The 27,127-nt window shown below is 36.8% G+C and overlaps 1 protein-coding gene and 1 long non-coding RNA gene across 2 annotated transcripts in view; one reads left to right on the top strand and one right to left on the bottom strand.

Moving 5' to 3' along the window:
* The window catches only part of LOC134739936 (uncharacterized), a 33,252-nt gene extending 18,002 nt beyond the window's left edge, over positions 1 to 15,250 (top strand). The window contains exons 2-3 of the long non-coding RNA XR_010127108.1: positions 9,070 to 9,201; positions 14,150 to 15,250. This is a non-coding gene — a long non-coding RNA (uncharacterized LOC134739936). The remainder of the gene's footprint in view (positions 1 to 9,069; positions 9,202 to 14,149) is intronic.
* Positions 15,251 to 15,353: 103 nt separating this feature from the next.
* BET1 (Bet1 golgi vesicular membrane trafficking protein) lies at positions 15,354 to 26,803 on the bottom strand. The gene is made up of 4 exons (XM_054496760.2): positions 26,315 to 26,803; positions 21,281 to 21,405; positions 18,373 to 18,429; positions 15,354 to 16,502 (listed from the first exon to the last, which is right to left on the bottom strand). Exons 1-4 carry the CDS (start codon positions 26,331 to 26,333, stop codon positions 16,347 to 16,349), a joined length of 357 nt encoding a protein of 118 aa, XP_054352735.1. The 5' UTR covers positions 26,334 to 26,803; the 3' UTR covers positions 15,354 to 16,346.
* Positions 26,804 to 27,127: the final 324 nt, after the last annotated feature.

Here is a 27,127-nt window from a genome sequence, read left to right as displayed (position 1 = left end):
TTTTTTTTTTCCAGACAGGGTGTCACTCTGTTGCCCAGGTTGGAGTGCAGTGGCATGATTGGCTTACTGCAGCCTCGACCTCTGAGGCTAAATGATCCTCCCATCTCTCAGCCTCCCCATAGCTGGGGCTAAAGGCATGTACCATGATGCCCGGTTAATTTTGTATTTTTTTATTGAGAGAGGTTTTGCTATGTTGCCCAGGCTGGTCTGGAGCTCCTGGGCTCAAGGATTCTGCCCACCTTGGCCTCCGAAAGTGCTGGCATTACAGGAGTGAGCCACTGTGCCTGGCCTGCAGTCTCATTTTTAAGTCTTTGCTCAGACCAGCACTTCCACTTGGAAAGATCTCGCTGGTTCTCTTCATCTGTCTCCTTCCTGCATTTCCTATACAATATTGCCCACGTTTCATTTCCCCCTTGATGTATTTCTCATTACATTATCATACATTGTTAGAGTTTCTGAACTCTCTAAGAATTTGCCTTTACTAGTCTGTTGGCTTGTTTGCCTATTTTCATATGCTTCCTTTTCCTATTTAATATCTTGTTTAAATTTTCAGTTTATAGATTACTTACAGTAAAAAACCATGCGCCCATTTCCCGAGTTTTAGTCACATCATGAAAATTAAGGGATATCAGTCAGAGTTTGATGTTAGAAAAAATGGCTTTGACAAACTTTTACAGAAAATGAATCTGTTTGAAGGGAGTCCACATATTCATTCTGGAAGTTTGGAGATCAAGAATAAAAAATGGATAAGGACAAATGAAGGTTGGCCAGAGAATAAGAAGTATAGCTGGTCATGGTTCAAGAGCACCCAATCACTGGAGCTGCCACTAGTGGACACTTAGGCTACTGTCTTCTTGTGTCTGCCAGACTATTCAGCACTAAATGCTCAAGGCCTCTGCCACTGGATGCCACACATGTCCCTGCAAAATAATTGATGCTGCTGCTTCTGCCATTGATAGTTTTTCAGATTCCTGAATCTTTGGAAGTCCAGTTGGTGGTATCCAACTGGTCAAGTCTGCATTCTGAGCCTACATCTGGCTTTCAGGAAGACAGGAAGGGAGTATCTTCAATCCCTTTGGCTTCTGGAGTGGGAAGGGATACACACACAACTAGGGAATGTCTCATAATAGGAAAGATTGTCTGGATGCTGGGTACATAAAAATAACCAATGTCTAACACACAGGCCTAGCTGTGCCACTGTTCAGTGCAATGGCAGGGATTTACCACCAACTTAAAATGTTTTATACATACTTTTGTATAAAAGTATATTTTTATTTCTGAAAGCAGTGACATTTTCCCATAAGTGTCATATCATAAATTAGTGAACTTTAACATTCTATCCGAATTTTCATAACCTTGTCTGCCTTTAAACATGACTGCAAGATGGGAATGGTAATGTCAGCAAGAACTTTCCTTCTCCCCATGACACATCAGCAACCATATATGAACCAATTCTTTTTGTGAGAACTTCAGAAACTAATTGAGGGGCTCTTGCACTCCAGGCAAGCGTGAGACCGGCACATTGAAGCCAGTAAGAAAATTCGACTCTCCTTCTCACCATAATCCCTACCCCCAGCATACTGCCATATGATTGGGAGGAAGTTTCCATCTCCCAGCTTCTCCCGGGGAAGTTAAGGAAAGGATTGGATCATATATCCAATGTTCTAATTCTTCTGAGGGTTGCTCAAGGAACTGGCTTCTGTCTCACTGGCCTTAGGTTCTGACCAGACCCAATGTACACTAGATGCTGGGAGCCACTGAGAAAGAACAAAGGCTGTGATTTAGTGCAGTCCACATGCACTTGCCATAGCCCCTCCACCTGGCTCGGTGCAGAGCAAGTGGTCAAAAAAACCCGGATTCCAGCTTCTCCCTGGGGAGGGAGAGTTGGACCATGTGAGCAACATTCCAAATTTTCCTACCTACAAGAAATAGATAAATTCCTAGAAACCTACAATCTACCAATACTGAATCATGAAGAAATGGAAGACCTGAACAGATCTATAACTTGTAAGGAGATGAATCAAGAATCAGAAATCTCCCAACAAAGTAAAGCCCAGGACCAGATGGCTTCACTGATGAACTCTATCAACATTTAAAGAATTAAAGTTAATCCTTCTCAAACTCCCTCAGAAAATTGAACAGGAGGAAGGCTTCCAAATCCATTTTGCAGGACCAGCATTATCCTGACACCAAAGCCAAAGACACTATTTTTTAACAACAACAACAAACAACTATAGGCCAATAATCCTGATGATCATAGATGCAAAATTTCTCACCAAAAAACTAGCAAATTAAATTCAACAGCGTATTAAAAGAATCATACACCAGGATCAAGTGAAATTTATCCATGGGATTCAAGGATGGTTCAATATACAAAAATCAATTAACTTGATACGATATTACCAAGATGAAGGATAAAAATCATATGAGAAAAGCATTTGATAAAATTTAACACACTTCCATCATTACTCTCAAAGAACTAGCAGTAGAAATAAATTACTTCAACATAATAAAGGCCATACATGGAAAGCCCACAGCCAGCATTATATTCAATGGGAAAAGTTGAAATATTTTCCTTTAGGACCCAGAACAAGGCCAGGATACCCACCATCGCCACTTCTTTTAAACATAGTACTGGAAGTCCTAGCGAGAGCAATCAGGCAAGGAAAAATTTCTAAACGCATCCATATCAGAAAGGAAGAAGTAAAACTGTCTGTGTTTGCTGATGATGTGATCTTATATATGTTGGAGTTCTCGTTTTACCATTTTTTTTCTTTGAAGTGAAAGGCAAAGAAGTTTTTATTGCAAAGCGAAAGGACACAAGAGTTCAAGTGTAATTGGGAAAGTCGCCATTTACGTATCTTAGTATCACTTTTAGTTTTCTGTTTTTTGTCTCTGGGCTTCATTTTAGATAGTTTCTTCAATTCTGCCACCTGGAGATTTCCCCTTGTTTCATTTATTCCTATATGAATTTTTTGTTAATATTTGTAGTATTTTATCTGTCATTTCTATGTGTTTGCTGTTAGGGGTGTTTCTACACAAATTCAGCCTACCTTTGTAAATTTCTCCTAACTGCTTTTCATAGTAACCAACTCTTCCTGGTCTGCCCAGGATTTTCCCAGTTTCAGCACTGGAAGTCTCATGCCCTGGGAAATCCCTCAGTCCTCTACAGACTGGGATGATTTGTCATTGAATTGCTTTTTATCATTCCACATTGTGAGAGAAGCAAAAGGTCATTAATTGCTTGCATTACTTCAGTAGTGGGTTGTCTATGAATTCTTATAAATAGCAAAAAGCTGTCATGTTCTCCCAAGTAAAATCTTTTCCAAGTACTGTTTTGGCCCACACTTCCTGAAAAACAAAGCCTGATTCAAAAGCTTATTGGGAAGTAAATTTGGGGAAAACAGCAGCAAGGCAGAGAAGAAAGGGGACCAAAATGCAAAGAGAGCATACTACTTAAGCTGTCTACAGCCTCAAAGGAAAAACAGTAGGTTGCTGATTCTCATATAAATTCTCCAGAAGGGCAATTCCTGGAATTCAAGTAATGTATCAGCTGGCTGCTGCTGTCTCTTTGTCTTTCATTGGTTGAAGTCCTCCTAGGAGTCATTAAATCCATTGTACTTCCAGGTAGCATTCCCAGGCAGCCACTGGAGAAGTAACACCTTCTCTTGGCCCAATCTGGTGACGAAGCAGGCATTGCAGTCAGTAGTGCCAATGGGAACTGGTCCAAGGGTGTGCAAGGCAGTGGCAGAAGTCACGGCATTAAACTATAAGACCAGTGTGCAGTGCCAGGGTCCTTCCAGCTGGGAAGCAAAGAAAGTGGGGGATTGTGGGGAGAGTGGATAGGCGAAGCTGAGTGGGTCTGGTGTGACACAGAGTCTGGATCTGATACAGATATTAAATAAAAACTACTTCCTCTTTATCCCACCACACACCTATTTGCACCTGCTTTATTGCTTAATTGTAGTGATGAATGTAAACATCTTTAGCTATGTCATAGCCTGCTAAAGGCAGGATTTTATATGTATTTTTCTATGACATCTAGTAGACCATTGGCAGAAGCTTAATAAATATTTTATGAAATCATGGCACACTGCTTGAAATATAGATATATAGATCAGTCCATAATTATGAAGCTCATTGTACTATGTGTCTTTCTAGCAAATGGAAACATAGTATAAGATGATAGTTCCAGTGGTCTTGGAAGCCAGGAATTCTCTCTCACTCTGGCATCCCATTATAATTGACAACTCTCAGTCATAAACAAATTTACCTATCTGGGTGTCTAGAACTCTGTAATTTGGTGATTCTGGTTCAGCTGCCCCTTACTTTATGAATTTATTTGTTCAGTCAGTCCATTGAGTTTCTACTATGTGCCAGATACTACGTTGGGCTTGGATAATAAAGATTAAATGTGTATACATCGTGTCATTGCCCTCAAGAGACTGAAAGTATGGTTGGGAATTTATCCTCCACATGGAATTCTCCGTGTCTTTGTGCCCATCAAATGTCCTTCTTCTTGTAAGGACATTAGTCGTTGGATTAGGGCTCACCCTAATCCAGTGTGGCTTCATCTTAACTAGATTATATCTGCAAAGACACTATTTCCAAATAAGGTCACATTTTGAGGTTCTGGGTACGCAAGAAATAATAATAATTCTGAATAAATAATACAGAATTTTGTCCCTTATCTCCAAGAGAGGGGATAGTTTTGCTTGTTTGTTCAAATTGTGATTAATACTATCAACACCTCTACATCTTTCAGTAAGAATAGTTATTTTTATTCTGCTTGAGAAAAGAGTATGTACATTTCTCATAATACGAAGGTTCTGATGTTCTTTAGCACTGACGTAATTGAGCCTACACTAGGGAAAGAACAGGGCAGATAAGGCATTCTTCAGACAATTCCCTCTTCCAGATCCAAAGTTGATCCTGATGCCAAAAAATCAGCACCAGAAGACCAGAGATGGCTCAGGCCAGGAAATAAGAGAGTCATGGGAGATTCCCCTTTTAGCATTCACTCAATGATTAAGGCATGACCCATGGCTTGTTGATTATTTTTGAGCTGTCATTGTCTATTTTCCTATCACTGACAGAAAAAGGTATTTGGTGTCACATTATTCTTCCCATTTCTAGTTGGAACACAACCTCCCTTTCACTTCTTCATGGAGTACGTCTCTATTAATTATTTCTTCATGCCATGACAAGATCAACTCTTGTCTTTAAAACATTATTGCATTGGTGGTTCACCTCAATATATTGAATTCCCTAAAAAGACATGAACTGGTCTCTGATTCATGGGAACAATCTCCAAAACTTGCAATATTTTAGGGGACTAAAATTTATAATAGTTCCTCTATGTTTAAGGATACATAACATGTTTTCTGCATCAATGGTTAAGTTCGATATACATTCATGGACCTAAAAATATTTTAAGACCAAATTAAGACAAGCCATGACTGTGTACAAAATTGTAGTGGGAAAAAAATGCTTACAGAATTACACTATATCAATTGGAAAGGGTTAGTGTCTTCTTATTAGTGGCTCCTCATTTCAGAATATTTTCCTTGATTTCAGCCTCATTTCAGGTTCTTGCTTCTACTAATCTGGGTGTATTATTTACCCAATTCAATTCTTCAGTCATGCATTGCAAAAAAGAATAAAAAGGAAAAGAAATAAAGTCTTTTGAGCAAATATTCCCTAGAATATCCACAGAGCTTGACTGCATTGGCAATAGCTGGCACTTAGGAGAATGTGGTAGCCAGAGCCCTGTATTTTGCTGTCCAGAATCTCACTCTTGTGCATCTGGATTTTCATCCCAGGCACTCCTAGCCAACCCATGATGCTGCAATGACTGATGTCTTAGTTTCCTAGGGACTCTAACAAATTGGTAGCTGAAAACAACAGAAATTGATTATCCCACAATTCAGGAGGCTAGAACTTCAAAATCAAGATGTTGGCAAGGCCACGCTCTTTCTGAGAGCTCATGGGTAGGATCCTTTCTTGCCTTCTCCTAGCTTCAGGTGGTTGCTGGCAATCCTTGGTGTTGCTTTGCTTGTAGGCATATTGCTCAATCTCTGCCTCTGTCTCCACATGGCATTTTCTGTGTCTCTGTGCCCATCAAATGTCCTTCTTCTTATAAGGACATTAGTCATTGTATTAGGGCTCACCCTAACCCAGTGTGGCTTGATCTTACCTAGATTATATCTGCAATGATGGTATTTCCAAATAAGGTCATATTTTGAGGTTCTGGGTGCACATGAATCTTTAGGAACCATTATTCAACTCAGTACATCTGAGAAGAGTTGGTGGACAACTATGTCAAACCTTTTAGTACTGTTAAAATGTCATTCTGCCGAATAGGTGAACATCAATTGTAAGTTATTTGAGATGAAATTCCTTCTACTGAAGAAGGCCACTTTCTTTCCTGGAAATTGGATGAATCAGAAACAAAGATAAATGTCGTGGGTTAAAAAAAAAAATGTTGTAATTAGGTGGCAAAACATAGCACTGATTAGCTTGTCATTCTTTCCTTTTGTGCTTGAGTATGCCTACTTGTATAATGAACTACAGAATAGCCTCCAGATTGTGTTTGCAAATGCTTGATGGAAATTTAAATCAGAGCACTATAAAGCATTGCGTGATTTAAAAAAAAAAAAAAGTCTTCAAAGAAAATTCAGATATAAATATGGCTAAATGAATAAATATTTCTCCCTAGAAAACTTAGTCATGTATTAGTACTATAATCCTCACAGGACAAAAGAAAATGTCAGATATCATGGAGTTACACAGATTTCTTTATGTCTAGTACAGTCTCTAGTCAAATTCAACTGCTGATTTACACATCAAATTCAGAAGCTAGGAGATTAAAATAGTTTGCTTTTTCAGAAGCTATAAAGAATATATATTCTCACTCTATATTTTGAAAATTCAGAATTTTTAATCAGGCTCAATTCCCAGCAAAATAGTCTTACCATCCCATTCTCTCACCTCCGTATCTCTGCCCTCCCCCACACTGTCTCTGCCACCTTCCCTAACCATGCTCCCAACTCCAGAAAGTTAGAAATATGGCTACTGTTGCTGGTCCTCTTTCAACTTTATAATCTACCTTGAGTCTGGGAAGACTTTCTATAAAGTTTCATGCTAAGCTACAAAAACAATGCTGTGTGTGATTAAGAATGCAGGCTTTGGAGACAGACTGCCTGAATTCCAAACTTTATGTGACTTTGGGTTGTTTAATGGCTCTGGGTCAGAATTTTATGTGTAACATAAGGCTATTACTAATACTCACCTTAAGGATATTATGCATGTTAAATGAGCTAGGTTACATAAAGTGTGCAGAACTGTCTCTCACCCAATAAATGGTTATTATTATTAACCTGGGTGATGCTGGTATATAACAGAATAATTCAAACTAAATAATGTATTCAAACTAAACTGTATTCAAACTAAATAGTGGAGAGTTTATATTCAAACTAAACTGTATTGTAATGTATTCAAAATATATTGTAATGTATTCAAACTGCATTGTAATGTATTCAAACTAAACTGTGTTCAAACCAAATAATGGAGAGTTTTAAGTACAAAACATCACCTCATATACTTAATATAAATGTGCTTTTAACAGAGCAATGATCCAGCTCTTGTGAATGGTAGGTTGAGCTCAGTGGAATAGGACCCAATGAATGTGGACACTCCAACTAAATTTCAAGTTCAGATTGTCCCACAACAAGACACAGTCATTCAAACAACAGCCTCCAAGCTGATAAGCAATTAAGGGATCAAGGCAGAAACACACAGCCAAGGACCTAGAGCATCTTAGAGTTGGTGGCTGTAAAGTTAGCAATGGACCACAGTGGTCCTCCTGTGATACTGAGATTCAAATGTTTTTATCTTTTTTCCTGCTCCCCTCACCCCATTCTTCTTCCTTTACCATTTCTGTTGTTATCTTCTCAGCTAAAGTTAATGGCTAGAAATAATGAGAGTTGATGGTAGCCAGACCAGAAAAACAAATCAGTTCGATTTTTGTGTTATTCTACCTATGTGCATCCTCTTGATTGAATTAGTCCTCAAGTATCTCTCAATTATACCTGTGAACATGTGCAGGACAAAAACTTGAATTTATAAAATAATGTTTGAATTAAATAGTGTCTCATTTGCAATTCAAAATTCTATAATCCAGGGAATAGACTGGAAAGTTTTAGCTCTGAGAATCCATGGTAGACCTAAAGAGCTGAGTTTCTAAGTTGCTCATATTTATCACTTGCCTTTCACAAATGAGAATGGATTGCCTGTTCTGAAAGTTGGAAACGAAAACTCTTTTCTCTGATTCCCTTATATCAGCATAACAAACATGAAGAAAGGTAATGACTGCATCATCAATGGCAGTAAAATGTGAACTACCCACGGATGCTAAGCTAACTAGGTGTGCCTAATTGCCAACACTAGGGATATGCCCCGCCTGTCACTTGAATACATTCTTAATTTATGTGCCGCTGAAATTCCCTGGTAAGATGCCACCACTTACATTGTGGGCTAAGTGGATTACACATCTTGCTGTAGGGCTTTGAGTGAAATGCAGACTTCTTGGCTAAGGTCAACAATGGACAACATATATAATGGTGGTCCCATAAGATTAATTGGAGCTGAAAAATTCCTATCCCCTAGTGATGTTGTAGCCATTGTAACATTGCAAAAATTCCTATAATCTAGTGATGTAGCTATTGTAACATCATAGTGCAATGCATTACCTTTTCTATGATTAGATGTGTTCAGATACACAAATACTTCCCACTGTGTTACAATTGCCTACACTATTCCATATAGTACATGCTGTACAGGTTTGTAGCCTGGAAGCAATGGGGTACACCTCATAGCCTGAGTGTTCAGTAGAACACACCATGTAGGTTTGTGTATGCACACTCTAGGATGTTCTCACAAGGACAAAATCAATCACCTAACAATGCATTTCTCAGAATGTGTTTCTGAAACAGAAATAGAAAAAAAAAAAAAAAAAAAAAGTTTTTTTCTTGTTTGGTTTTTTTTTTTTTTTTTTTTTTTTAAATCTAGGCTTTCAGGAATGAAATGCCCAACTCACCGGATCAACTTGGGTCAGAGATACTGATAAACCTCTCATGCCTTGAAATTGTAATGGAATGCAAGTTCAGCCACTTGCTGCTTGAGAAGCCGAATACACAAGAGGTGAGGTATAGCGGAAGGAAAGCAGCTTTATTAATCAAATGCTGGCAGTTGAGGAAATGGCTGGGTTTATGCCTCTACAAAACCATTTCAAATTTTTTTGGCTGACTGTGGGGGTTTAAAAAGAGAAACTTGCAGTTGTGCAAGGTGCAGGTCTGCATGTCTTGTTCCAATGGCTATCTTGAATTATTGTCTACCTGGACAGAATCCAAGCTGGCATCATCTTCACTGTGGCTGGGTCATAGATTATCCCCTCTGAGGTAATTTCTAGGTGGCGGAGAGTTCTACAACTGGGTTTCCATATCTGGTTTGCTTCTAGAGTAGCCCCAGGAGCTTCTAAACAAGCATATCATTAAATAAGTGTGCATGATGCTAGGGAGTGTCTGGTGGGAAAGGGAGAGAAACAGAGTTTTAAAGTGCATGTCAAGGCTATATTCTGAGTGTAGAGAAAAAAAGTTTTTAAGTGCATTTTAAAGCTAAGATACTTGATTACAAAATGTGAATTTTGATGGAAGAGGAAGAATATTAAACAGCTTTCCTCAATTGTTCTTCCACTTGTGCCTAAATGGCATCCATACTTGACCCTGTAGACATGGCATTCAATTTTAACTCATCTTCCCTCAGCTTTATAGTAGCGAAAATCATAAGAAGAATTTTAATTTAGCAATAATTCTTGGCCCCCAATTAATCTAATGGCTAAAATATTGTACCTCTAATACTCAAAGAAGCTCAGCTAGTAAGTAAACTTGGTATGTTATTAATCAAGCCATATATTTTTATTAAGGGTCTTTTATGGTCTCAGCACTGGAATTTTAGTGAGAGGTGATTAAAAAGATATGTTCTCTAGCAGAAAAGATGAAAACTAAAGCATCAATTTATTCAGCAAACACTTGTTGGGATCTACTACTGTGCCAAGTGCTTAATGGAAAACACGGGTGTTTAACATAAGGTCCCGTATGTTGATACACACCAAATATGTCTTTCCTAAATGAATTAAACACAAATATTTTATTTTTTATACTAAAAATGTCCTTTTCTACATATAATTTTTATGTTCTTTATTATTAGGAATTCATATCTCTAAAAGAATTGAAAAACTGTTTATGTGCATAGGCCATCAAACACCACAGAGATATCTTTTGAAGATGTTAACAGTTTAAAATTCCTCACTGGTGAAGAAAAACATGAGTTTTACATAGCAGATGCTACAGTTTAAGATGGATGTATGTGTATAACCGCTCTAGGGAAGTACTAGAACAAAAATTTAACAGTCATGAGTAAATATGCATGCTTATATTAAAAAAACCCCATCTTGAGTTTACCTGGCATGGATTAGTACCAGTAGGAATTGTTTAATTAGTAATTAATTAAATTTTCTGAAAACATACATCATTTCATTACTAGAAACAAGAGCAAAACTGCATGTTGAATAAAGCAACACTCGTACACTTAATTAAAAAGCAAATAAGTTAACATATAATATTTTCATACTGCCCATCTGCCCTTAGAAGGTCTACATCCTCTGGAAAAAGCTGAATATAATTTAGGTAAAAGACTGTATTAATACAAAAAGGACTGAAGTTTAACTTTCTCCTGTCTCTCTTTCCTTCCTTTTCATTTTTGGCCACACATATTTTACTTATATTAAAACTTATTCCATCACAACTTCCTTGTGATTAATTCTAAGACACACAGTGGTAGAAAAAAGTTAAGCAAATATATATATATAAATATATAAATATGTATTATATATATAATATATAAATATATGTAATATATAATATATAAATATAAAATATATAAATATATAATATATAAATATAAAATATATAAATATATATAATATATAAATATATAATATATAAATATATATAATATATAAAATATATATATAAATATATATCATATATAAATATATATATATACTGTTGTTGTTGTTATTGTTGTTTGTTTTTTTGAGACAGAGTCACTCTGTCACCCAAGCTGGAGTGCAGTGGTGCGATCTCGGCTCACTGCAACCTCCGCCTCCTGGATTCAAGCAATTCTCCTGTCTCAGCCTCCCGAGTAGCTGGGATTACAGGTGCCCGCCACCACACCCAGCTAATTTTTGTATTTTTAGTAGAGACAGGGTTTCATCATGTTGGCTAGGCTGGTCTTGAACTACTGACCTCAAGTGATCCATCTACCTCGGCCTTCCAAAGTGTTGGGATTACAGGCGTGAGCCACTGCACCCGGCCGAAGCAAGTATATTAAAATCACTCTTAAATTCAAATATTAGAATGCTGTTGTTTTATGAAATAGATTTGTAGTTTCTTTTTTTAAAAAAAAATAAATTTAAGTTTTTTAAAGTTTAGAGAGAGGATTCTGTGAAACTGCCCTAGGGTGGTTTGCTAGCCAAGCCCAAAAGGTAGATTCAGATACACTGTGTAAGAGCAAGTGAACTAAACTTTGCAATTTGTCTTGTCCCATCTGTTACAAACTTCACAGTAGGGAGCCTGGCATTGTTAGTTGCCTTAAGTGACCGGTTGTGAATGCAAACAAAATTTGTGTGTACTCTTCTAGTTTTTTGCTGGAGTCAAAAATACATCATGCTCTTGGTGCTCAGTTTTCACTGAGCCTGTGGAAATGGGGTTTATGGTAATTTTGAAGACAAAAGAGTGTGTAAACAATAGAAATAATGTTTTCTATATCCCCATTGATCTGGTTTAAAATGCTCTCTGTGTGAATCTAAAACTATTTTAGAAATAGTTTAAAATTAAATTTAAATTATTTAGCCATGAGAAACAAATGCAGACAAAGAGTTTAAGGGAGCTGACTAGCACATACCATTCAGAAGTTTGTCTGTCTTTCAAGCAGTAACCTAGAAGATAATCCATTAATTATGAAAATAATTTTAATCATGTAGTATGGATATCTTTAATAGACATCATCATAACATATTTGGACTCCTTGAAATTGTTTTGTGTGTGAACAAAAAAACTCAACTTGCCTTTTACAGATTTTAAATAATTTTGAAATAAGTTAAAATATATATTAATGTAAAATTAACATATTAAAAGATCTTTGAAGAAACTAAGCATTAAATCTGTCTATAATCAGACTAAAGTATTTTATTCCAATAACTTTTCTGAAATACAAATTACCTCACATAAAACTCATGTTCTACTTTCCTTAAAAACAAGACAGTTCATCTTATGTGCTTTAAAGCAAATGGATTATTAAATAATGTAAAAGCTTAACAAATTACCAGCTGGTCAAACTATTTATTAATTAATGAGATAAACTTGAGGAGAAAGCAATAATTATAAATATTCTTTTAAAATGTAAATTGATGAACTGACAAGGTTTTTCATTATAAATATATTAATATCTGTTATATATAGACATTTTTAGGCTATGTGTTTCATTTTCTCCTGCTCATTTCTAAATTAATTACAAGCATTAGAGAAGCTATAAATACTAAAAGTCAGATTCAGCTGTCTGCTTTCAAGTGTATCACACCACAATCATCGATCTTTGAGAAAACATAGTAGGAACAATTCTTTACATAATTGTATAAATATAACCCATGTTGAAATTAGCAAAGTTAATCAAAAGAAAACATTAAACAGTTTTTCTTTTCTAAATGTCATAAAGACTTTGTAGAATACTTATAGTTATAATGGATAATGTGGTTACATTTTGCATCATACTTCAGCTACTAAAGTTATAAATGATTAAGCTTGAATGAATTTTGGAGTCTCACATCTAGTATATGTTTGTTTTTTTTTGGTCAGAAACATTTTATGTTTATTTCTTTCTCTTCATTTTGAAGATTAAGGAAAGATTACTTTAAGACTTGAACTTGGCACTTTGCATATCTCTTTGGTTCATGCAATAGTCTTTCCAAGGCTTGTGAAGAATTCTTCTAAAAGGACAAGGTGAATCACTGGCTAAGATATAGATGCCAATATATATACAACGAGAACAAAGCTATATGAAATGTACAGAAGGATCCTGCTCTCCTGCTTGAACATTTAACTGAAAGGAAAAGAACGGACAAAGCCAGAGTAACAATAACCACGTGCCTTTTTCATATACGATTCTTGACAGGATTTCAAATACCAGAAGATGGAAGGTCAATAAATGTAGGAAGATTTTATCCATACAAGTTGAGAAAGCTAAAATATGCAAAATATGTAAATGATCTTCTAAGTGTCTATTGCCTTTGAAAGGTATCATTCTCAAGTTAATTCACCAGTTAATTTCATGTCATCTGAAGTTTCTCTATTAAAATTTAAGTGAGAGATTCTCATTTGGGAAACAAATAACTTCTAAATATTTCAGAAGAACACTTACCAACATAACCACAGTGTACTGAATTTAGCTTGTACCAACTCAAGAGAACTAATTGTGCATGTATATTCACAACTCTTGTGTTTCAGTGCTGTCACAATAGTGCTTGGAATCGAGTGTGGTGGGAGATTTTACACCACAGAAATAAAAAATTACTATTTTTTAATATTTTAATTATTCCTATCAGACTATGAGTGTATTTCTATATTTCTATGCACTTTTTATTCCTGTTTTACAAACAGAGAAACTGAGGTGGAGAGATCATCAGCCCAAAGTCATAGTGTGAATGGTGGAGCCAGGATTTCTGCTCAGGTAGTGTAACTTCATAGACTTTGGTCTTAGCCATGATGCTACTCTGCTTTCCAATAAATATTTAGTCAAAGTTTATTCATCAGTATAGAATGATGACATTATTTATTGACTGCATAAACCCAAATTATCAAGCACTTTTTCAACATTCTCTCAAAGAAGTAAATTCAATATATCTAACTTGAAATTTAGGAGCATTAAAAAATTAGGAAAACTATTTTATAGAACCAGACCTTTTCATGGGGACAGGTGCTAGGGTTCTCTGCTCCAGAATTCTGATGCTTAAAATGTTGCATATTTGTTTTAGATGGAAAAAGAGGGTGCTGGCAGAAGGATCCCTGGTTGGGCAGGGACATGCCAGTATGTCCAGAGGAGTTCCCTGCCTGCCAGGAATCTCAGCAGACACAGTGATGTGAAAGAGCAAGACAAAATGCCAGATAGAGACCTACTTTAAACAGTACTTAGAAATAAAAATCATAAGAAATGTTGAACCATGCAGTGATGAGAATCACTTTTATACCACCCAAAATTCCTTTTCCTGAAATCTCTATCTGCTTGATGATACTGTCCACATTTAAAATTTTTAAATATTTTACAAAGTACTTTCATAAAATAGCCAAACGATCCTGAAATCTATCCTTCTCTTACCATCATTGGTTTTCCTAAGGCTTTGCTATCCTCTACTTCCATTCTTGATTCTCCTGTTTTCATTTTTAAGTCATTTTCTTTGGCCTTCTGCTCTTCCTGTTTTTCACAACTTTAATTATTGACAATGATTTCTGAGTCTCCCCTGAGCTCTGGTGTCACATACTTGACAAAAAGTACAGTTAAAAACTTCTTGAATGAATGAGTCACTCTCCAATTGCCTGATGAAAATACCTACTTGGAGGTATTTCATCACCTCAAAACCTGAAAACAACCTATTGTCCTTAAAATAACTACCTTTTCTGAGAATTTCTGTTAATGATAGTGAGAACCAACATTTATTGAGTGATTATCACATGCCAGGCACTTCACAATATGTTATCTACTTCTCACAACTATCCTATGAAATAGATGGTATAATGAAGAAATCAAGGACAAAAGCAGTGAGCATGCTGAGGAATAGAGATATGAACCCAGGCCATCTAACTCAAACCAGTGCCTCTCCCATCACACGTCAGGCTTATCTGTTTAAGTCCCTTAACCACACTCAGTTCCAGTGGTTTTAACCTGTCAGGTAGAGGCCCAAATAATGACGAATGAAGCCAGAAAAAATAGGACCCAAACTGACAGGTTATTAGGGATGAACAAAAAGAATTGAAAACTCAGTAAAATCCAAGAAAATACATTCATAACCAAAAATATAAAGAATTAAAGAGATTTTTGAAATAGAGTCAAGATTTGCTTATTTGTTTGAAGCAAGTTCCAACAATATAAATATTAACTTTGCTTGATTTGGGTTGGAATCTGAGTTGTCAGGACCATTTCTCAGATTCCATTAAGAATGTAAAAGAGACTTAAAGAAGTAACACAGTTCACTAATATATTTTATTTAAAAATTTACTTTTGAAGCCTATAAATGGATAAATTCCAAAATACAGAATATTTAACAATATTTAATATTTTTTACTCAACAGTCTGCCTTTGTGTTTTTCTTTCCATAAACAAACACACTGGATTAAAGCAACAATACTCTTACCTTCAAGTTCAATGCCTAAGTTTCTTGCGTACTATTTCCATTTAGAGTTCAGTAATTACTTAACTTCACATTATTCTGTCACAAATGATAATCAAATGTGCTACCTATGTAGTAAAAATCATAAAACTACTATAAGCCAAGTCAAGAGAATTTATAAAGTTAATATGAAATAATAACTATACTGATACACATGTGCAATGGGCCCTACCAGAAATATGCCAAAATAATAAGCTTTATTTAAAGAATGAGATCTTTGGGCAGAAAGAAATGAGGGGTCATTATCATCAAAAATTATTAGGAAGATTGTAGGTTAAAAAGAAATCAGCCTACGATTTTAACTAAATAAAGGAGGAGAAGGGAGTATATCATTACAGTTGATGCAGTTAGGAAAATTCAATGACCATTCTACCACAAACTGGCTGACTACTACTTCAAGAGCTCAGAGTCAGGCTCTCCAGGCATTCTGTTACTCTCCCACTAAGTTTCCTTAAATGGGACATAAACCTGTATATATGATTCCAACAAAATATTATAATGCTATTTAATCTGACAGTTGGCAAACAATAGAAAAACAAACTGGAAATTAGTGGAGCCACACCCTCTCACTACCCCTGAAAATAGGGGCTAAAATGAGTCATTAAGAAACAGTATTCAAAGACCACTGTATTAACTAATGTGATTTATAAAATAAGCGAAATTCAGCAATTTTCAATGGAAAATGCCACAGTATTTGAACACTAGGAATGTTTTGATGCTGATTTTTATCAAAGTGGTACTCCAAGTCATTAAGTTGGAACAAATTTCAAATTCACAATTACATGCATCACCTCAGTTTAATAATCCAATAAATGATAAAAAAGACAAATAAAGAAAACAGCATCATATAGCACAGCAGCTTTGTTTGGCTCCCTCTGGATAAAATCTTCAGTTTGCCCATAGTTTTACCTAGAAATCCAGTTGTGGAATCAAATTGTGAATCCTATCAGAGATAAAGGCAAATAAAATATAACAGTTAGATTCTAATAGTCTACATATGCATATCCAAGTAATTGAATAACTGTTACCATAGTACATTTGTAATGACAGTTTTGTGTTTAATCAATTCAGGAGCCTGTTGATAACCTTGGATAATCAGCCTGATTTCTCCATGCAAAATACAGTAATACTCTCAGTGAATAAAAAGCTCTTTCATTGTCCAATAAACACTTCTTTCAGCTCCACAGAGTAATTCAACAACTCAAAACTATTTAGGTGTTATTCCAATTATGTGGATAAAAAAACATTAACAATAAATGTAAGTACTTTGTGCATTATCACACAGATTTTTTTCCCACTTTTTGTTGTGCCATTGCTCTCCAAGGTCAAATGGTTGACTGCTACCCAAGTAGAGGAATTCATCCAAAATGTAATATGGTTAGCAGTTAAATGTAATATGGTTAGCAGTTAAATGCACCTTTATTTACTTATGTATTTATTTAGAGATGGAGTTTCACTCTGTTGCCCAGGCTGGAGTGCAGTGGTGCAATCTCAGCTCACTGCAACCTCTGCCTCCCAGGTTCAAGTGATTCTCCTGCCTCAGCCTCCCAAGTAGCTGGGACTACAGGCACACGCCACCAGGCCCAGCTAATTTTTTTGTATTTTTAGTAGAGATGGTTTCACCATGTTGGCCAGGCTGGTCTTGAACTACTGACCTCAGGTAATCCGCCCACTTCATCCTCCCAAAATGTTGGGAGCATAGGTATGAGCTACCGCGCCCAGCCTTGGACCTTTACTTTTAAATATCCTTTTGTTGAGACAGCTGACTTTGAAGTAGAGTCTACTAAGTTAAGAGAATATGATATAGAGGTAGTAAAATGTGATAAGGACTATAAATATGGATGGGGAAAAACTACCACATTAAAACATAGCTGGAAAATCCAGAAGATAAGAGAGGCTTAGGTATGGACTAGAAATATTACACATACTGTCACAGAAATTTTAATATCCTGAGATGTAAAGGCCCTGGCATAAATAATATCCTTTGTATAGCTCAGTGTCTATGTGGCTCACACACTTTAGATCTATGGTTCTTCACCATGGTTATGCATCAGAATCACCGGAGATGCTTTTTTCAAAATATTTACATCTAGATCCCTCCTCACAAAATTCTAAATCAGTATATTTAAAGACAGAATCAGGCATATACATTTTTAAAGAGGTCCCTAGCTGATTATAGTGCACAAGCTTAGCAAGAACATTGTTTCTGATGCCAAATTCATTTTTGAATAGCACAATTTTAAAAGCACATGGAACCAGAGAAGGTTCAGAGAAGCCTGACATTCAAGATAAACGTTAACAAATGGAAGGGGACTCTAACAACAAAAGGTATATGTTGTTAGAGAGAAAAGGCTCCGGGCTGTTCAAATCTATGAGCACTTTTTTCAGAAGTGATCCTTAGGAAATCAAGCAAAAGAGTAAGTATCCATTAAGTGAACGACATTTGGTTGGTTGGATTATCAAGTGCCTTTTGATTGCTTGGTTAATAAATTAGTAGTAGTCTCTAGTATTGAGATTTCTAAGACTACTCAAAATAGTCATTTGTCTTGAGTTTTTAACAATCTTTCTAAAAGCAGGATTAAAGATATATTGGCTTCCACTTGTTCCTCCCACTTAAATGTGTGAGACGAGATGAAAAATGCAAAAGCATGGCAAAAATAAACCTTACAGTTATTCCAAACACATTAGACACAAATGGATGGGAATCAAGGACTTAGGATCTCTGTATCTATTTCAAAATGAATAAAAGTTGAAATTCAATTATTTGCGAATATTAGATCAAATTTCTTAAAGTTAAAATCATAACCACTTACCATTTCAGCTAATAATTTATTCTGGGTTTTAACTTCATGGCCTATTTCAATGGAAAGCTATAGAGAAGAAGGTATACACAGGATTACTCACATAAAAGTATTCAAGTGTTATAAAGTAAAAATAATGTCATTCTAAGCATACAAATTTTCTGAAATGAAACGGTCTTCTGGACACATAAGCTCTCTTCTTCTGATACTTTTTCCACCAAGATCAATAAAAAATAAATTTGGAATTTCTACTCCTCCCAATTATGGACATTTCCTCTTTCCTCTTTATTTTAATTTCATCTTAATATTCAATTCCATCTTTTAATTTGGTATGTACTACTTCTCTCTGATTCTCTTAACCTTGCATGCTTTTATATCTTTATTATATTCCTACAAAAGCTACAAATTCCTACAAATATCTGTATATTTCCTTCTTACATTTTATTTATTTATTATATTTTATAAATTACATATATTTTTATTTTTTTAACTTATTTTAGGTTTGGGGGTAGAGGTGAAGGTTTGTTATACAGGTAAACTCATGTCACATGGATTTGTCGTACAGATTATTTCATCAACTAAGAATTAAGCCTAGTACCCAACCTTATTACATTTTGAAAGATCTACAAGTACCCATACAACCAATTCAAATCTAGACAAAAGTATTTAATATTTTCCTAATGAAATGTTACATTACTTTAAATATGTCTAAATTGATTATTTCCTTAGATTTTAAAGGTTTTTGCTTTAAAATATGATAATAAATTGAAAAAAATATATATTAATGTTACTTCCTGAAGCTCTGAAGAAAAGAACCATAGCTTACAAAACACAATACTATAGGTAATTATGACAATTATTCAAACCAAAATCTATCTAATACTTTATAGGACAGATTCATCAAAGGCTTCACTTCCAAGATATTTAAATAAATAGAATCATCTACTGAAAATCTTGGTAAACTACTGCAAATATTGTGCTTCATCTGTGTGAAAGCACATGGGATAATACTGATACAAAACCATACTAGAATTCTATAGATCAGAACATGAGCTTTCCTCCCAGATTTAACAACTCAGAGATAATAAAGTAACTATAAAGCTAGACTGCCCACATTACTTAACTTCTTTCTATCACTGTCATTCATGCCAAGGAAAAATATTTCCAGGACATCACAACTGTCTTCTAACAAGTAATTTAAATTATCTACATTGGGGGGGTTTTTAAAGGCATTTAATTCTTAAGTCCTTCCAAGTGTTGTATTTTTAAAATTAACATTATACAATATTACTTAGTTCATAAATCAACTTGAGTTTAATATGACTTTGAAAACAATCCTGTTTCAAAATCTAGAGGTCTCCAGACTGAATGTAATTTGATTTTCCAAAGACTATAATGAAATACCAATTAAGTTTTATCAACATGGGCTTCTTCTGAATGCTTTATAAGTGAACGTCATGTTCATTATAATGCAGTATCAATCACATATATTATTAAAATCATCTTCATGTACTTCCTTTGTTCAATACAAACTTACTCAACACCACTGATAAGGAATTATGCTAAGTGCTATATAGAATATAAAGTAAGTACAATAGAAAACCTGCATTCTGGTAAATTCCTTTTACATACAAATAATGCCAATGCAAATCACTATGAATAAGTGCTACAGAAATGGCACAAATGGGCTTATGTTCATAAGAAGAAAAGTTACTTTTGGATGTGGTAATCAGGTAAAAGTTTGGAGGGAGGGGGTGCAATGAAGTGGGGCCGATGTGGATAAGCAGCACTTCAGTTGATCTAAGAAGGAAGTGGAGGCCTAAGGCAAAGGGATAGTGTGATACGGGGGTGGGAAAGTGACAGCATACACAGGACACAAAGTGTAATTTGTCTAGCAGGAAGCACATACAGATTCTGGAAGTGTGAGAGATAAGATCTCAAAAGCTAAGGCCAATTTTTGAAAGATCTATCTGATTTAATCAAGCTATGAAGCATGAACTTTACTAAATCATGGAAGGACACTGAAGACTTCTGGGAGTGCAGGATGCAAGTTTTAAAATATTCTAAAAGAGGACTGTGGCAATGATTATATAGCTCAGATCATAATGTGCAAAAAAACAGGAACAGATAGGTTAAGAGGTTCTTCCAACAGTTCAACTAAGAAAACCAGGGGATAGGCCAGGTGCAGTGGCTCACACCTATAATCCCAGCACTTTGGGAGGCCAAGGCAGGCAGATCACCTGAGATAAGGAGTTCAAGTCCAGTCTTGCCAACATGGTAAAACCCTGTCTCTACTAAAAATACAAAAATTAGCCGGGTGTGGTGGCGGGCGCCTGTAATCGCAGCTACTTGGGAGGCTGAGACAGGAGGATTGCTTTAACCCAGGAGGCAGAGGTTGCAGTGAGCCAAAACTGCACCATTGCACTCCAGCCTGGGCAATAAGAGCAAAACTCCATCTCAAAAAGAAAAGAAAACCAGGGGATAGTATGAGAAATAGAAAGGCAAAGATAGAAACATCAGAAAGACAATGTAAGACTCAGTGACTGAAATGAAGTACAAAGGTAGAAATAAGAAAGACCAAGATTTATAGCTTAGAAGACTGGATTAAAAAAAGCAGAAGAGCTACTTGGGGGTGGAAGATGGACAGCTCTGTTTGAGACATTACAGCAGACAGCATACAGTATACAAAAAACAGCTGGAGATTTTTCTTAAGTATTAAGAAAAACCTATCTTTTGATATGCCACATTTTTTAACTTATTCAAAGCCCAGTCTAAATTTTGAGTGTACTTCGACCTCACAAAACCACAGTATCTGAGTAAATGAATTCCTTGGGATGACGTCAATAAGAATATATAGTTTATAACTATATGTATAGAAATATATGAATTAAAACACATATAATATTTGTTATATACTTACAGATTTTATAGCAGTTACTTTGCTTCTCAGACTTTCAGTGAGCCTCTCATTTTCTTCTTCACAGGCACTATACCCACTGTTAGCATAGCCATAGTTCCCATAGTTGCCAGGAGGTACTCCTTCACCTGCAAGGATCAGAGTCACAAAGGTGGTTCTAGAGAAGCCACTTTTGAAACACTGATAGTTAGGAAAGAACTGAAAAAGACCCCTGGAGGGCCTTGCAAACCACATATGTCTCTAATATTCATACTCCAAATGAATTTAAAAAATAAACAACCAAACAGAGATCAGAGCAATTCTTTCCATTACCCTCTGTTAACCAAAGAATATTCAGTTCAGTTCATTTTGATACACATTTCTGGATTGCTTATTGATTGTCCAGAAGATACAAAAATAGGTACTAATACACAAGAATATTCAGGATACATTCCCTGCTCAAAAGAAACATATATTTTAATGCAAGTTCTAAAAGGAGTAACATCATCTACCCATTGAAGAAGCGTGGCTGTGAAGAGGAAGAGAAAAGTGGTTAATACAGAAGGATGGGAGCTCATAGAAGCGAGGGTCCTTTACTGACATCTCTTTCTCTTAAATAGGCAGTTGGACAGGAAAGAGCCAAAGCAGGGAGGGGGCAAACTGAAGCTCTAGGGAAGAGATGCAATAACTTATGCAGAATGTTAGCTGAGAGTCAAAAGGGAGATTCATTTATTCTTCAACATGTATTTGAAGAATTACCATGTATCAGATCCATTGTTCTTTCTAGGTGCTACTTTTATAGAACTCTAAGGGATAAGAATGTACACCTCCCTGCCTAATATAGCACTTCACAGTCATCAGGCTATCAAACAGATGGAGTGGGCCTTAGACAGTGAATACATATATAAATATGTTGGGTGATTAAGAGGAAACGGCATAGTTCAGGGTGTTAGTTAACTACACTTTTTTTTTTTTTTGAGATGGAGTCTTGCTCTGTCGCCCAGGCTGGAGTGCAGTGGCGCGATCTCAGCTCACTGCAAGCTCCGCCTCCCAGGTTCACGCCATTCTCCTGCCTCAGCCTACCGAGTAGCTGGGACTACAGGTGCCCGCCATCACACCCGGCTAATTTTTTTTTTTTCTTTTTGTATTTTTTAGCAGAGACAGTGTTTCACCATGTTAGCCAGGATGGTCCCGATCTCCTGACCTCATGGTCCACCCGCCTCGGCCCCCCAAAGTGCTGGGATTACAGGCGTGAACTTTTTTTTAACATAATTGTTGCCAAAAATTTTCTCAGTAAAGGGAGAAAACGGGCTAACTGCTGAAGAATGGGTGATCATTCAGAATATACTGTAAGGAGAATGATGGAGGAAAGGGACCGGGACTGCACAGGATTACTAAAGATAAAACAAACTTGTTTGAGGCAATATACTACGGTGGCTTCAATTGTCCCAGGTTTGTGGTTTTTTTCTACAGAAGAGTTCATCGGCCTGAGTTAGTCCAGGAGAAGCTGGATGGTTGGACTAATCTATAGTTGGAAGTTTATAATATTGGGGTTGCAGAAAAACAGAGCCCCAGGAGGTTGAGACTGCTTGCCAAAAGAGTGGTTGAAGATCTGGATTATGGGGATTAGATTGGACAGATATTAAAGTAGATTCAACAGTGGCTTGAGAATGTGGGGAAAGGAATGATATCAAAACTAGAAGTCTCAGAGCCTGCTGGGCACAGTAGCTCGCACCTATAATCCCAGCTACTTGGGAAGCTGAGGGAGGCAGGATCACTTGACGCCAGGAATTTGAGACCAGCCTGGGCAACACAGCAAGACCTCATCTATTAAAAACAAACAAAACTAGAGGTCTCCATATGCTCAATGAGCAGATGCAGCAGCAGTGACAGGAGGTAACAGCACTGATCACTCAAGGACAGTCAAGGGGTGAATAGGAAGTTCTTTGAAGGCACAACACAAATTTCATTTTCCCTATGAAGCAAAACTCTCACTGATTTCTTATAGCTCTGATTGTATGTAACATTAATATTGCACTCTGTACAGTACTATAAGGGAAGAGACTAAGTTTGTTTGACTCAACACTGTATGTCCTCCCATAAATCTACAAACACATACACACTGTAAGGCACACTCAATGAATACATGATGTGAACTAATTAATGAAAAGAATCTGAGTTCACTGTTATTGAACTTTGAATGTGCATACCTTTGTCCAGAATGGAATCATATGCTTCTCTGAAGGCAAAGACAGTATCTCATGCTTTCATATCCTCCCTGTACCTAATGAGTACTTTATATGCAGCAGATACCTATGCAATCTCCACCACCACAGAAACCACAACAAAATATTGAAGAAGTATTTTCCAAACAGAAGAGAGTTGTACTATCTGAATTTTCCTGCTGACACACTATCCATGAAGCTCTGCACATGTTTTATTATAAAAGAACTCAAGGAGTGGGCATATTTTTCCGCTCCATCAAATATTAAAATCACCATTTAAAAATGCATTCTTACTCTATTAATCAATGATACTCTGTGCAAACTGTAGTTTAATAAGGGCCAAGATATTTAAAGAAAGAATAATGTCTTCTTATTTTGTGTGTCTGAGGTTCTGAGTATATAACATTTACCCAATAAGTAATTACTGACTGGTTGAATTCAAACATTTGACAACTTCACCAAGGAATTCGTTATAAAGTAATTGCTATTTTTTCTTTCCTTTGTTTAGTTGCTTTTGCCTACCTTAATTTTAATTTTAGAGTTCTTCCATGCTGTTCCAGTTATTCAAAGTGAAATTCTTGTTGTATTTATTGTCCAGAAATGTACTTTCCAGAAATCAATGCACATTCCTATTAAAGAGTTGATCTTCCCTCAAACTATGACCCATCCCAAATACAATGAAAAAAGTAAAAACCAAATAAAATACTAGAATTGCTATTCCAAACAGAGCCACTTTTCTTCTCGTGGTGTACTGCTATGAAAAGTTGTAAAAAAGCTAGTGAGTACTGAAGATCATCCTCAGCCTTTGTTTATTTAGATAAACGCTACTTTTTTTGTATAGGTTCTATCAGTAAGCTAACAAAACCGTTTAGAGATTCATGTGAAGTGTGACAGCTTCTGCCTATGGATATGTATCAGATCCACTATGATCCCAAATTTAAAATTTCAGGTCAATATGCATTCATACTTTAAAAAAAAAGAAAAGAAAAAATGTGTAACAAAAGCCCTTGTCACTTCACACCAATGTAAATTACAGCAATAGTAGTTACCTAAGTAATCACCTCTCCTCTCAATCACAGAAGAGCTTTTTTTTTAAAAAAAAAAAAAAAAAAGAAAAAGAAAAAGAAAAAAAGGAGAAGGTAGTGGGCTCTAAATTGGTGAGATTCTAATTTAACGGGCTGAGCTGAGGTCCAGGTAACAATACTTTAAAAACTTCCCAAGGGATTCTAATGTACAGTCAGGGCTGAGAACCATTACTCAAGTCACTTTCCTGCAATTTAACATGGCACATTGCAGCAGGAAAATACTCAAAAGGGCCTAGAGGCCTACTGATGAAATCCAAACTCTTTAGCCTCGCATGCAAAGATCTCCACAGTGTGATCCCACATCCCCTACTTCACCCAAACTGGCTTAATCATAATCCCTTACTTCTTTTGAGTTCCTCCTGTCTGGAACTCACTTCCCCCACTCTCCATTATTCAAGGTCTACTTCAAATTCCTATGTCTCCACAAAATACACAAGGATCTTCCCCACAAAGTACACAGTGATCTATCTCTGAGACCATCCCTTACATGTAGAACTTATCTGGTATTTGGATGTATAGCGACACTTTGTACTACAATTTATCTTTGCACATATTCCTACTCCCCACCTAGACTGGAAGCTTTGGGGATCACAAACAGGGCAACAAACAACTGTATACCCAGAGCTTACTCAAGCACACAATAAATCTTTTTTTTTGTTGTTATTAATGATGATGAACAAGAAAAACATTTAGACATATAAAACTAAACTTGCTCAAAATTATGTCTTTTTTTCTCTTCAATTTACCTGGCCCCATTTTCTATGATCCAAGTATTCATAAAAACTTCATTAAAAAAACAAAAAACTTTCTCATACTACAATTTATTGATCAATAAACAAGTCTATGGTTATGGGCAACTTTCACTGACTTTAAATATCTGACACTTTGGGGATTTTTTTTTCTTTTTTCAATCTTATAATGACTGAGAAAGGTAACATCTTTTTTCAAATGTTTCATTTATTTTCTGAAGTATACTGCATTCTAATTTAGCGGGGTCTTCTTTTAAAAAAAAAAAATCGTGTCCTAAGAGAAAGTTTCAGAACCAGAATATGCCGTTCTAGTAGCTGTGCGTTACTATAAGGGCCCATTAAAATTCCTTGTGTCTAACTTACTCTTGCTGATGAGCCAGTTTCCTAACCCCAAAGGTAAAGATCAAATGTTAAGTCGCCAAACCTTACCATGTTCTACTGCCTTAACCGTGGCACAAGGTTCAGATTAAGAAATCGCCTTTGACCCAGAAGTTACAGTTCCAGGACCTTTAACAATAATGACACATACATTTACCTTTGTAACTCACTGTTACCAGATTAACGACCATTACTAGCGTGCTTTGCGTGCAACCACCCACTCTTCAAATTCCGCTTCTGAAGAAACTAAGATCCAGGGCCAGCAGAGAAACAGAAACCGGAGTCGGGCTTTGGAAAACATAGCAGTGTCCATAACTACGCTCAGTCAATAACACTAAAACACTCGACCACTGAGATGCCTGCCACCTGTACACACCCACCCCTAGTCCACTACTTTCTCTAGCCTACCATCCAAACTTGAATCTGACTCAAACTTAAGGAAATTCCAAAGACCTGGGACAAATGGTGTGTTTCCACTCGACATGGACCCTAAAGATCCCCTCTAGACATCCTGCTTTTTTGGACCAAATGCCAGGAACAGAAGACAGGTTCGATTTCCTCCCGCGCCCCAGCGCTCCCGGTTCTAGGGCCCCGAACTTCGAACCTCAGCCCTCTTCTTACCCAGGCCTGCACGCCTCATCCTTCCAGAGGAGAGAGAGAAAAGGCGGGCGCGGGGGGTTGGGTGTGTAGGAAACAGCTAGGGGTGACCCGGACCGCGTCTTCAGTACCAGGACCCCGCGAAACACCAACTTCTTCCCCTAAAGCGCCACGACATCAGTGGAGTCTAAACACCGCGCCGGCTGATGGCGTAACCACGGCGCTCATTGGAGCCCTGGGAAGAAGGTTGAATCGCATTCTGGGAAATGTAGTTCACCGACGCATAACGTGTTGCTGAGGGCGTGATGTGAACCCGGTTCCAGGAGCGGGCAGGGCGTCCGGAAAAGGGGGCGGCTTCGACTGCGGCTCTGATTCTAGGTTTCTGATCCAACGTTCCCGCTGTTCCGCTCGCGGCCCGTGGGTCGCTGCTTTCAGTTTGTTGACCACCAAGTTTAACCCAGCAGATCTGCTCCTCACCACCCACAAGAGGATGGTTGGGGTACCTTTCCTGATTCAGCCTCGAACTCCCTCTCACCTCCAGAGGCGATTCAGGGAAAGTTAGAGAAAACTTTATCCAGGTTTCTCAGTTTATAAACAAGGAATCCGACACCCACAGAAGTAACCGACTTGTGCCTCGTAGTATCCAGTAAAGGAGAGAAAACCAGGTTCCTTTGAGTAGGACTCCTGCTCAGATGAGAGCAGACTAGGAAAGGCCGCGGGGTCTCGTCGGAGGCACTGAATAGTTAGTTCCATGTTACTGCATCTGTTGCACTTCTAGAAGGAACCAAGACTTTTAGTTGTTATGGGGACCAAAGGACCCCTAAACTCCCTCCCACT

The sequence above is a fragment of the Pongo pygmaeus genome, chromosome 6, assembly GCF_028885625.2.
Source record: "Pongo pygmaeus isolate AG05252 chromosome 6, NHGRI_mPonPyg2-v2.0_pri, whole genome shotgun sequence".
Lineage (NCBI taxonomy): Eukaryota > Metazoa > Chordata > Mammalia > Primates > Hominidae > Pongo > Pongo pygmaeus.
This window is presented reverse-complemented; position numbering and strand designations above follow the sequence as displayed.